At 38.1% G+C, this 12859-nt stretch overlaps 2 protein-coding genes across 3 annotated transcripts; one reads left to right on the top strand and one right to left on the bottom strand.

Moving 5' to 3' along the window:
• Window positions 1–207: 207 nt before the first annotated feature.
• On the bottom strand, window positions 208–4667 carry dipk1b (divergent protein kinase domain 1B). 2 transcript variants are annotated; one of them, XM_077738055.1, is made up of 5 exons: window positions 3192–4667; window positions 2571–2705; window positions 2271–2378; window positions 1840–2016; window positions 208–1685 (listed from the first exon to the last, which is right to left on the bottom strand). In XM_077738055.1, the coding sequence occupies exons 1-5, from the start codon at window positions 3255–3257 to the stop codon at window positions 873–875; spliced, it is 1299 nt and encodes a 432-aa protein (XP_077594181.1). In that variant the 5' UTR covers window positions 3258–4667; the 3' UTR covers window positions 208–872. The 2 variants fall into 2 exon arrangements, with proteins under 2 accessions (XP_077594181.1, XP_077594182.1); XM_077738056.1 differs by having other exon boundaries at window positions 2571–2684.
• Window positions 4668–4820: 153 nt separating this feature from the next.
• Window positions 4821–6176, top strand: LOC144210829 (uncharacterized). Its single transcript, XM_077737741.1, has 2 exons — window positions 4821–4941; window positions 5032–6176. The coding sequence occupies exons 1-2, from the start codon at window positions 4827–4829 to the stop codon at window positions 5928–5930; spliced, it is 1014 nt and encodes a 337-aa protein (XP_077593867.1). The 5' UTR covers window positions 4821–4826; the 3' UTR covers window positions 5931–6176.
• Window positions 6177–12859: the final 6683 nt, after the last annotated feature.

Genomic DNA, 12859 nt, shown 5'->3' with positions numbered 1-12859 from the left:
GTGCGTGATATGACCATTGAGGCCATTGAAATGTCATAAATTGACTATGTTTTTCAACTGGGTGTTTTTAAAGAACAGTTTTTATTATTTTTCTTATGAGTTTAATTTAAAGTTCAAATTTTAATGGTGCATTGTGTTTTATTATTTCGGCATCAAAACATGTTTTGATCAACTAAAAGGCATTTTTACAATTATAAGCCATTCACATTCATCTGCAACTCTTCAGGATTGTTGCATTTATTTCCATTTATCCTTCAAACAATACTCTTTAAACATTTCACAGTGTCAAGTTTTGAATCACATTTGATTGTCTATAACACTGTCCACAACATTGTTCTATATAAATGTTGACATTAGTGCATGATCAGGTATAGTATAGTATATCATTTGTTTAAAAACACTAAGTAGTCAGCAGCAGTGGTTCATTTGCCTCTCAAAAATAGGGACATTCCTTCAAAGATAATCAAATCCATTTCTAGATTAAGACCCTACCATTTAGAAAGAAGCTAAAAGGTACTATGTAAAATTTCCAAAGCATTCTTAGCATTAGCTATCATCCGACTATAACAATATCCCGAAGAAGACTAACTGGTATGCAGGACGGTTATTCCGCAAACCACACCTAAAAAATAAGAATTGAAGACCTTAGATTAGACCTTAATCATGTCCAAAGTCCACTTGCCGCAAAATCCTCTTCCTAGACCTTATGTTTATTACAGAACTGTTAGTACACACATAATACATAATTTTGTTTTGCAACAAGCACAAAGGGTAAAACAGATGCAATTCAGGTAGAACATCTGTTTGCCTCTTTTTAAAGCAAAATGCCTTAGTAAATCAGACCCTTTAGTCAAGAACGAGTACTGTGTTCCTCAAGAATACTGCGTATTAGAGATCGTCTTCCATAGAAGTGTCTTAAGGTTGTTGAGGACCAGGGAATGGTGCACTTCCATCTGGCTAGCGAGCCCACTGAGGGTGATGCAGGTACGTAGTTGTCTCTCCAGGTCCCCCTTCAGCTCAGGTGGCGCCCCGAAGAGTAGAAAATCCTGGAGAAGTGTGCATACCTTAGCCAGATTAGGCTGAACCACCTCAGCATTGCAACGCTTTGCCAATCGGTCACAGGTGGCGGTGCAGTCTCGTCCATAGGTGCAGTCGGCGTTGCTCTCGCAGCGCCGACCCTTCAGGTGTGCCCGCACCGTGGCTTCCGAGGCTACTGCGCGTAAATCGGCTATCTTACAGTCGTACTTGGCGTTGTAGCCGACATGGCGTGGGCTGGAGTCGCAGATTAGGAAACTGCCGTAGGGTCCGTGGAAGACCTCCTCTACGAATTCTAGCAAGCCGATTGTGATGCGTGCCCGGCGAGGCCAGGCTGGGGCTAGCCAGCGGTTTAGCCCGGAGACCAGGGCTCCGGGGACCAAAGCCTGCATGTAGGGGGGTACCTCTAGCCTGTATAGGGAGGTGTGCCCAAGTGGTTCTGTTACGTATAGGTCCCCGCAGAAGCCCAGAAGTTTGGGAGTGTGCTCCTTCTCCTGGAGCGCCACCATCAGTAGGAATTCATTGACGTGAAGGAGAGCCCAGATGGACTTGGCTTCAGCCAGGGACAGTTTGCTGTCCTGGTTGACGTCTGCTAGGGAAATTAGTCGATCCGCCAAAGCACTCAAGGATGGTTGTTCCCCGAAATTAGCCTGTAAAGAAGTAGAGAAGGAATTGTGTGACTTTGTTAGGGTGGAAGTTAAGGGGCTTAGCAATATGGTCTTGGGGTTTTATTTTGGGTTGGAGTCAGTTTGAAAGACAGAATTTCATTTGGTAATATAGCAGAATAAGATGCATAACATTTACCTTGAGAAAGTTTTGCAGCATCTCCTTAAACTCATCCATAGATGTTCCTCGTGTGGGTTTGTCGAATAAGCTTCCCTGGTGTCGGAGTAATGAATCGGGACCAACGTCCGTTTTGGTGTCCTCCTCGAGGCCGCATTTGATGACTACTGGCCTCTTCTTCCAATGGCCACCATACACCTGCAGGAAAGTGAGGATTAGCGTTTTTTTCACGACTTTTAGGCACACTTAAGTCTTAAATTTTCTACAAAATAGACAGGGCGCCTTATAATCCAGTGTGCTTTATATATGGGGAAAAAATAGTGTCATACATTGAGGGTGTGCCTTATAATGCAGTGCGCCTTATAAAGTGGAGCACATTATAGTTGTTCAAGTTGTTTTTAGGTTGTATTTATACTTATAGTATTTTTGTCTATACTTCAAGAGTGGCATACCTGATGTTGTGAGGAAGTGGACATACAGTGGCCCAGCGTCAGAGTTTTTTGCTCGCAAAGAGCCTTGCAATATGACCCGGAGATGACGCCCCGGCTGTAGTGGTCGCACTGATAGAGGAAACGGGATGTTAGGCGGAGGAAATGAACCGGGGGGCTTCTCAAGTGTTGTTGTAAGGAGTTCGGATTTATTTTTACATGGTTGAGTTGGAACTTTGGTAGATTTCTATGGTTGTGGCAACCTTATAACCCAATGCAAATTGGCTATACATAAGCAGAATGGTAGAAAGGTGGTATACTTACGATGACTGCTCGGCAGACATTTCCGCGGCATAGTTCTGAGTAGGAAGCGTACTGCATGTAGAGCACCCAACTGGCCACCAGAACGCCCAGCCATGCCAGAAGGAGGTACTTCACCTTGATGGAAGGCAGGCGACTCTTTAAATGTAGTTTTTTATTAGTAAAAAAAAGTGTATCTTCTACTCTACTACTACTGCATTTAAAAAAATCCCCCATCACATTTACATATAATGTCAAATTTGCAATTATGCAGATTTGCATGAAATGATGTTCAGATGAAATGTAATATTGAACATTTTAATGACTACCATATGAATTAAATATTTCATACGTGCACATTTTAAAATGCAAAATCATGCATTTACAAAACTATGCTATTTATAAATATATCTCCAATTGCATGTATCACCATTGTGGTAATTATGCATATTCTACCAAAACCCTATATTCCTAATTAAAACCCCATGTTTTTTTTTTATCTAAAATTCATATTTTGACTTAAATTTGACATGCACATATTGAAATCACATGCAATCGCTGCACACCTATTTTGATGACTTTATTGACACATAGATAGACAAATTAATGAATAGACATCCATAAATACATGCAAAGTATATGTACCTGCAGGCCTTTGGATAAAGGGCAGAATAGCACCAGATGAATGAACCTCCGCAGAGCTCTGGCCATGTTGGCGTAGAACCGCAGAGGCCGGTAGCCGGGTCACCCCCGTTGCGTCCCCTGCACCACCTCCAGCCGCCTGCCCCTCTCCTCCGTCCCCTCTAGCCGACGATCGCGTCCTCTACCCGGGCGTTATGCACGCATACCGAGCCCTGGTGCATTTTATCCACGCAGCAACATAATAACCTTGAGCCCGACTTGTTTAAAAAAAGAATCAAATAAAAGCGTGACGTCAATCTTCATGCACATCTTGCGTCACGTGACATCCCGAACGATGGCGTTAAATCGGGTCATATTAGATTTGAGAAGTAAAACGTTATTAATATTATTTTAGAAATAAAGGTGCCGGTCGTTTCTTCTCACTGATACCCCGCCCCTTTATCCCCTGAGACCCTGCTTCTTAAAGGGGAAGTAAGTCTTAGCCAATATACAATGGGGCTTTTCACCTGTTATTACTATAAATACTACTACTACTACGTTTTTATGCAGGTGTCATTTTTACTATATACATTGCAAATAGTTTATTTATGTGACCATTAATTAATGTTTACTACTTATCAATGTTGATGTAGTAGTCATCATAGTGAATAAGTAGTAGTCTACATAATGAATAAATAGTAGTACTACGTATTATATAGACCTCTACTTATTGTAGTAGTACATTATTGTACTACTTATTCATTATGTTGACTACTGATCAATGTTAACTACTACTTATTCACTATGTTGACCACTACTTATTATGTAGACTACTACTTATTCATTATGTAGACTACTACTTATTATGTTGACTACTTATTCATTATATAGACTACTACTTATTATATTGACTACTTATTCATTATGTAGACTACTACTTATTATGCTGACTACTTATTTTTTATGTAGCCTACTAATTATGTTGACTACTACACCAACATTGATAAGTAGTCAACATAATGAATAAGTGGTGATGACTTTATTGACACATTATGTTGACTACATCAACATTGATAAATAGTCAACATAATAAGTAGCAGTCAACATCACTACTTATATAATTATTATTTATTGATTATTTATCTCTTCATTCATTTGTTGTTGCTATTTGTGCATTTTGTGATGAAGCTTTAGCTCTCATTTTACTTGTACAATGACAATACATAAAAGCATTCAAGTCAATGCAATTCTTGGTTTTACATGCATTTACCCACAAGACATATTTCATCGATAAAACACTAAATTATAACTCTCTCCACATCTTACATTAGTTTTAACCTCTCCTGTCACTCAACCACACCCCAAGCTAGGCCTCCTATAGACCCAGGAACGGCAAAACTGACCTTAAGTCTGATTCTGAAATGGTAATAATGATAAGTTAATAAAGCCATTTTTCTCAAGCGGCAAAACCCCCAAGAGTAGAAAAGCTTAATCTCCGAGTTACTCACAAGACACTTTGAGGAGTCTTAGTGATAGAGGCCATGATGTCAGACAAGAGAAATGAAATCATCACCCATGTCATAAAGCACCCAGCCATCAGTACCCATGTTGACGCTCTGGGTGGAACCCCGCCCTGCTCCGGCCCCCCGACCTCCCCCCATGACAGTTACCCTCCCAATCAAGATGCCGTTTCTTTTCCTGGGTTTTGCTCTGGGAGCAATGGCCACAAAAACACTGAGGAACGCCGTGGGAGGCCTACCCTGCCGGCCCGCTGGTACTAAAAACACCACCAAATCCATCACATCCGCTAAGGTTAAAACCTTACCTGTTTTAAAACGTGCTGCTGTTTTGCCCAAACCAACAGTTCGGGCAGGCAGCCACAACCTGTGGACCGATGAGATCCCTCGAGGGGCTGCAGGCCAGAAGAGCCCTCTCAAGAAGATCTGCCGTTTCGCCAACTACTACAACAACTGCTGGATGAACGCCGCATTGCAAGCCACTCTTAACCTTAACGCAGTACGGCAAAAGCTACCTAAGCGTATCCAGGAGTTTGTGACTTTACTCTCGGATATGCCGGCATTCGCCTGCCTCTACCTTTATGCTCTGGAGAACCCAGGCGTGTGCTTCACGGCGGCGGAACTTTGCGTGGCGTTAGCCGAGCTCTGTGACGGCATCCCCGCTTTGGTTCAGTACGAAAGAAACGACTCGGTACATTTGCTAGTACCTATGTTGTCATGGTTTGACCAGTGCGGGATCCAAACCCGGATCAAAGTGCGTGATGTCAATCGCTGTCCACACTGTCTCCTAACCACCTCGTCCATCTCGGACTTGGGAAATGTGGTAACTCTGCCCAAACCGCTCAATGGCGAGACGTTGGGGTCATTGATCAAACGTGCCACGGGTGGGCGAAGACGCCGATGTAAGGGTTGTGGACATAAAACTGTCCGAAAGCAGTTTTGGACCCACCCGGATATACTGACCTTCTTCGTCAACCGGATTTCCGGTGATGGATTTGTCAGTCATGACCGAATCTACTCGCCAGAACATCTGGAGATGGATGTGGACGAGAACACCAAGCAGATATACCGTCTGGCTTCGGTTATTTGCCTGACTGGCTTGAAACGGAATAGCGGACATTTTTGTTCCTACTTGTTCTCCAATGGCGTTACAATTGAAGCCAATGATACCTACTTGTCCTTCACGAACCATGGACCCCCTGATAAGGTCTACAACAATGGTACCATGTATCTTTATGAAATCTAGTCAGCAACAATGACTAGATTCTGACACCTCATGTTGGGTTTAATCAACATCGCAAGAAATTGTAGTACAAAACAAACAAGGACTCTGCTAGATGAACTTTCTACCATAAGGTAGTGACCGCCATTCTTAAATGGCTTTTTGTTCCCCAGTAGCCATTCAACGATCTTCCAACATTGTTATTATTTTTTTTTTTGGAATAAAAGCTTTTTGTGCATGTTTCTTCAAATGTTCTTTTAAAATATAATAGTCAAGCATAGATAGATAGCATAGCAGACAATTTATGCTCGTACCTTTTCAACGTATAAATTTTTCCTGTATGATATACATTATATAAGTTTTTTGATCATTTCAAATTGTGTACTATTTATAACAACTTTTGTACTGGGAAGAATGTATTTTAAAAAGTACTTTTTTATAAAACCCATCTCGTCTAGGCCATTTTAGCATCAATTGGTAATGTCATAATTTGAGTCCACCCTTTTCACTATATAAATATAGCGTGTCAGCAAGCAATGTACCCAGACTGTTTGGGCTCCCTGTTCACTTTGGGAATTTTTTGTAGACTTAAGTGCACCCTAAGAGAGTAAATTGAATTGAATTGAATGCTTTTATTGTCATTATACAAGTATAAATATGCATTTATGCAGTTTACTATCACTTGAAGTGAATTGCCATCATTAAAAGGCCGAAGTTGACAAAGTATGCACACTTGACCTCATACTATGCCGCATTTGGATTAGTTTGACACAAATCAAATGATATTTTCATAACAAATCCATACCAAATATATGTGATCCTCCAGATGGCAGCAGATATCTGCCATCTTGCTATTTACTCCAGTTCAGCTAGTTCTTAAATATACAATATATGAACAGTTTAGGAATTAAGCAGGGACACAACAAAATTATAATGCAGCAAAAATATTGATAGTTACTTATTAATGGAATGATGGAATATGCCTATGGGAATTGCAGATTGCATGAGAAATCTGACCAGCCTTCATAAAACATAGTCATGTTGACCTTTATACATGTGAGGGGGAAATATGGAAATCTCAGAATGCATTATTTTAAAAAAATGATCAATAAATACTAGGAAAAAAACTTGTTAGATTCAAGGGAATGACTGATGCGACCTTAAATATGTCAGGAAGCTCACCAACATAAACATTTGTTTTCTCGTTCCCGCTTGGATGTCATCGTGGCCTCCCCGCGGACTTGCCACGCGTCGCTAGGGGAAAAGTGGAGGCGCCTGTGTACTGGCGGCCTTATTTTTGAGGTCGAGTTGTTGTTGACGTTGTGTGTAATTGTGACTTTTTGACCAGGATACCCCTTTGTAGACTGTAAAAGGAAAAATGAAGTAAAAGGTTGTCCATAAAATATGCATGCAACAGCAGGCCCTGCTGGCTTTATCGGTTTTTATGTGGGTGTGCATGTGTGTTGCATCAAGGGGAAGCTGAGAAGCCTAAAGTCAAGTTATAAAAAAATATTTTTGGTATAATGAAGCAGCTGGAATGATTCAAATGAATATGCAAAAGACATCAAGATGGATTTGCATATTCAGAGTATAGCATTGATTCACTTGGACTGGAAGGGGAATTAATCATGTTGTTGGATTGATTTGTTGTTAGATTCAATTTGTTTATTAATATTTTAACTAGATAGGATGTTGGGGGTGTTTTATATCATAATTGGATATATGGAATGAGGTTAAAATCATTATTGGTGGAAAAGTTAGCACAGTTTTCAATGAAAGTCTTGAAAATGACAATGAAAAAAAAATTGGGTTGGAAAAAAAGTGAAAATAAGGTTATGAAAAATGTACCAGAAGCCCTAAAGCTAAATATAATAAAATAAGCTGCCACAACAGTGAGAAATATTGATATTTTTTTAGTTCAAATCCCAGTTAATTCTATCTACCGCCCTACTAGTGAATGCTATTCTTTTAAAATATATATATTTTTTACTCTAATAACAATACACCTTAAATTAGATAATAGTTTTGCAGAATGCTGTATTTTTTCCTCAACTGGCAACCCTTCTTTTTTAATGCTGGTTGCTAGGAGACAACACTGTACTGCCTAAAGGTTCTCTGTCCTTTTTTTTCATTATTTTTTTTACAGCAAGAATGTGGATGAAAAAATGTTTTTGCCATACTATATATTTTTATTTAGACAGCTTGGTCAAACTATATAAAAAATAGATTTCACTGTCAGGGTTTTTAAATGGATCAGATCCACAAATCGGAATATTTGGGGAAGGGAACCTTCATCTTGTAGGGGGTTTTCTTGGGATTGGTCGCCAGGGACCAAAAAAAGTCTGGCCATGAACCCATTGGCCTTTTTTTTAATCATTTTTTGTTTTATTTCTGCTAACAAGATGAATTGGGACTTGGGGAACTGGCTCAGGTTTAATGTTAAATCCTTGGAGAATTCAGGACCAACATGTATAGAGAGACCAAAAAAAAAAAGGGATTTATCTATTGGGGGAGCAGCTGTTTTTCTATCAAATAAATAAATAAAAAGGAGTCTAGTTTAGTTATTCCAGACCACAATACCTAAAAACACATACTGTATTTTCATGACTATAAGGTGCACTTAAAAGTCTTAAATTTTCTTCAAAATAGACAAGGCGCTTTATAATACACTGTGCTTTTTATATGGAAAAAAATAAAATGTCTTATTCATTGAGGGTGCGACTTATAGTTGTGCAAATACGGTAATATAAAGTATCATGATGTAATTTTGAACTATAAAATGAATTTAAAACAAATTGAAGTCCCTCCAATCACACTTTAATGTTGATTTTTTTCATTTTTTTTTGTGATTTAGGTCAGCATGGTGAACGTCTCCTTTCAAGTTCTGCAACCAAGATTTTAATTGCTAGTGGCCATATGACTACGTGGGTTTTCTTCGGGTACTGCTCTTTCCTCCAACCAAAAAAAAAAAAAAGGTAGGCTTCTTGTTCACTCAAAATATTTGTGTGCATGATTTGTGCGATTGATAAGCAAGCAATTCAGGGTATGACCATAATTGGCTCGGATAAGCTCCAGCACCCCCGTGACCCTTGTGAGGACAAGAATAGGACTGACTAAATTACCTAATTTCATGACTATAAGGCACACTTAAAATGTTATCCAAAATATACAGGGCGCCTTATAATCCAGTGTGCTTTTTATATATAGGAAAAAATGTTTGTGTACTTTTGAAGTTTTTGAGCAAACGATAACTGCAGTCATAAAAAACATTAATGTATTATTCAGATCTTATGCAAATAGTAAACGAGCACACAGTGTTTGTTGATCAAGAAAAAAAGTACATGAGAACATTTCCTTGGCAAAGCTTCAAGCAACTCATGCACTTTATTGTTGTTGTTACAGATTTTTTTTATTTTATAATTAGTACCTCAAACTGTTCATCTTCAAAGAAATCTTTTTTTTTTTTGCCAGTCAGTTCTTTTGCAAAAAAGAAGGTTTTTGGACATTTTTTTTGTTGTTGTTGGCGGGTTAAGTGAAGTAAATGGCCAAATGATAGAGCTAAAAATAAAAAGGGACTGGACGCTCATTAAAAAGACAAACAAACTGCCAACAAACACAGGTGAAACTTTTAAGAAGACAAAATGCAACCAAAAGAATACTTTTGCATTAAAATGCCCCCCAAAAACAAAAAAAAATAGTTTAATTTGAGTTTTTTGCTTCCAAAAAAATTTTAACTTTAAAATAATTGCATTTTTTAAGACTTTATAATGGAGACATTTTAATATCAACCAAAACAATGTTTAGAAAATACTTAACTAATTTCAAATTAAGAAAAATAACTTCAGGCTGTCTTTAGTGTTAAAAAAAAACTACCAGATGTATCTTTCTTATCCAAAAATATCTTGTAAAAGACAATAATAAGTAAAGTGTTTAGCAGAGCTGCCTCACAGTCTGGAGATTTAGGGTTCAATCCCTACCTTGTGCTTATGTGGGTTTTGGATGGGTATATATATTATATATACTTGAAGTTTAAACACATTGTCTCCAAGCTCATTATCTCTTCGGAGTTGTCCCATTTTCACGTCTCCAACAGTAACAAGACAGAGAAAAAAACACTTTGTGAAGTCTCTCCTGTCAAAAAACAAAATGGAAAACAAGTGAGATTGTGACCGAGATTACTTCTTCATTGTGATGAGTTGCTAATTTTCCTCCTTGCACACAACGCTACTGCTAAAAATCCATTTTAATCACCATCTCAGGCCTAGAAAATCCGATTTTTTTACCTAAAGTGTTGGCATTTTTTGGTAGAAAATCTTGCAGTTGAGGAGGAGCTTAGTTTTGGATTATTTTGTAATGTGTGATATGATTATTGTGTCAAAGTATAGTTTTGCTGGTGCTATATTGTTTTTAATGAATCTAAAATTGGGGAAATTGAACTACCGTATTTTCATGACTATAAGGCGCACTTAAAAGTCGGAAATTTTCTCCAAAATAGACAAAAAGCCTTATAATCCAGTGTGCTTTATATATGGAAAAAAATTAAAATGTGTCATTTATTGACGGTGCGCCTTAAAATGCAATGCGCCTTATAGTCTTAAATATACGGTAAATTTTATTCTGTTGTTTAAAGACAAGTTGAGAGTCAAGATGGTTTTTTATGACTTTTTTGGTGGGGTGAAGTAGACAGACCGAGTTATGAGAGCAGAAGAGGTAGCGCGTCCTAAAATACACCCGAGCTCCCAGAATTTGAGAGGGATGCGCATTAGCTTGCGGCGCAGTAAAATGGAGCGCCGCTTTTATCCTCCATCATCGGGCGTCATTGCAATCGCAACTTTTATTATTAGACTTCAACACCAGTTGGGGGGCTAGACAATATTTCATTCTGATTTTGTGGATGCCACATTTTAAAATGGGAGGCTTTGCAGTGATATAACACTTTTATAATTGTTGTAGGTAGTGTGAGAAAAGTGATAGGGAATAGGGGTTTTGATAGAAAATGTTGGTCCTCTTAATTGTATGTTTAAGTTGAAAAATGGGGAATATTTTTTTACTTAAATGAGAAAATATCACAATTTTTATAGTAGGAAGATTTGTTGTCTTATTCCAAAAGGAATGTATTATTTATTTTACTTTTTTTGCAATGCAAGGAAGTTTTTATGCCTTAAAATGATAATTTTCCCTCATAAATTTCCCTTTTTTAAATGGAAAAAAACTCCATAATCTAAAAGTATTATGCATGTATTATGTGCTAACCTTTATATTAATTATCTTACATTTAATCAAAATGCAGCCAAATATTTTGCACGATCCATAATCCATCAAATAAAACAATTTTACCTTAGTATTCTTATCAGAGTGCTTAATAAACATAAACATATCCCCTATACTTAACATTAAAAACAAACAAAACCCAACAAAATACAATAATTTCACTTGCCAGTCCAATTTGCAACTTTATGTCGATCTTCCCATGGGTTTTTTTCCTCCAGATTTTTCATTTCCACTTGCAAAATCGCTCCCATCCTCCGAGAGAAACATTTTCCATTTTTTTTTCGCACCCATCATAACGTGAAAATGTGCAATGGTCTGGTTCGACGTGGCGACACGTCGGAAAATAGCATCGCACCTTTTCTGACAGGTGAGCGTGGGTGTGTTCTGTGCAAGATGGCATGCCACAAAAAAAGGACAGCAATTACGTCAATTTACTGCCAAATCTCCTTGTCCAAATGGGTTAAAAGACCTTTTCTGAGCAGCCTGACACAGAAGGAGGGCCAGAAAGAGGGCAGATGGCCACCTTACGCCATATTTGCCAGCACACAGCTACCGTTTCTCGCCAAAAGCTTCTTTTAGCAAATACACGCATGTGGCATGTTTACACGTCATGTTTTTTTGTCTTGGTTAAAAAAGTCGGCAGTACTGGACATGATACTGGCACTCATAGTATTTATGTATTTGTTTATTTGGGTTGGTAGTGTTGTAACTTCCGTGGCAAGGCCACATTTTGAGGGTCTTGAGCCCAAGTTTTTTGGTCGAATGAGGGTTCAGTACATGGTTTATAGATATTGTTCTTTTGTAGTGTTGTAGTATAAATGTGCTGCTTCTTTTATGGTATAAACAAATTGTTGGGGTGCTTCAATTGCTCTTTGTAGTAGTGTTTGTTCTATTTTTGCTATCTCTAGCACTGGGTTTAGTTTTGGGACCAGTTGAAGTACTTTTGTGATATTCTTTCTAGTCCAATTTGCATAGATGAGGTTTTTCTATGCTATTTTTGTCAGGACTGTTTCGAATCGGTCTTGTTTTGATTCCTGCTACTTTTTCTGTACTGTTTACACTAGGACTGGTAATAGTTTTGGTACTAGTTCCAGCTACTTTTTCTGTACTGTTTCAACTAGCACTCGTAATAGTTTTGGAACCAGTTCTAGTACTTTTTTGATATTCTTTCTAGTCCATTTTGCATAGATGAGATTTTTCTTGGCCTATTTTGTCAGGACTGTTTTAAATGTGTCTTGTACTGATTTGATTACTGCTACTTTTTTCTATACCATTTCCATTAGGACTACAATTAGTTTTGGAACCAGTTCCAGCACCGTTTGCTATTTTTTGTAGTCCAATTTGCAGTACTGGGGTATTTCTATTGCTATTTCTGTCAGGACTGTTTCAAATGTGTCTTGTTTTGATTTGATTCCTGCTAATTTTTCATTACCGTTTCCACTAGCATTGGTTTTAGTTTCAGAACCAGTTTCAGCACCTTTTATTTTTTTTGAAGTCCAATTTGCAGTACAGAAGTATTTTTTGTACTTTTTGTGTACTGTTTTGACAAATCTGTCTTCTTGTTGACTATAATTTAAGAATGTTTCCTTATACAGATCCTAGAAGGTCTTGGGACTAACCCTAAACCTGTCCCTGCAGTTTTTGGGGGGGCATTCAAGTCAGCTTGAAGAAAGACGTTAATG

This window comes from Stigmatopora nigra, chromosome 17 (assembly GCF_051989575.1).
Source record: "Stigmatopora nigra isolate UIUO_SnigA chromosome 17, RoL_Snig_1.1, whole genome shotgun sequence".
Classification (NCBI taxonomy): domain Eukaryota; kingdom Metazoa; phylum Chordata; class Actinopteri; order Syngnathiformes; family Syngnathidae; genus Stigmatopora; species Stigmatopora nigra.
This window is presented reverse-complemented; position numbering and strand designations above follow the sequence as displayed.

Excerpts from the sequence above, each read along its gene's own strand:
- dipk1b (XM_077738055.1), bottom strand. The coding sequence starts at position 3,257 with ATGGCCAGAGCTCTGCGGAGGTTCATTCATCTGGTGCTATTCTGCCCT. Across the intron at positions 2,706-3,191 it reads CTTTATCCAAAGGCCTGCAG|AGTCGCCTGCCTTCCATCAA; the intron begins GTACATATACTT and ends CTACATTTAAAG. Across the intron at positions 1,686-1,839 it reads TGCTGCAAAACTTTCTCAAG|GCTAATTTCGGGGAACAACC; the intron begins GTAAATGTTATG and ends ACTTCTTTACAG.
- LOC144210829 (XM_077737741.1), top strand. The coding sequence starts at position 4,827 with ATGACAGTTACCCTCCCAATCAAGATGCCGTTTCTTTTCCTGGGTTTT. Across the intron at positions 4,942-5,031 it reads CCTACCCTGCCGGCCCGCTG|TTCGGGCAGGCAGCCACAAC; the intron begins GTACTAAAAACA and ends CCAAACCAACAG.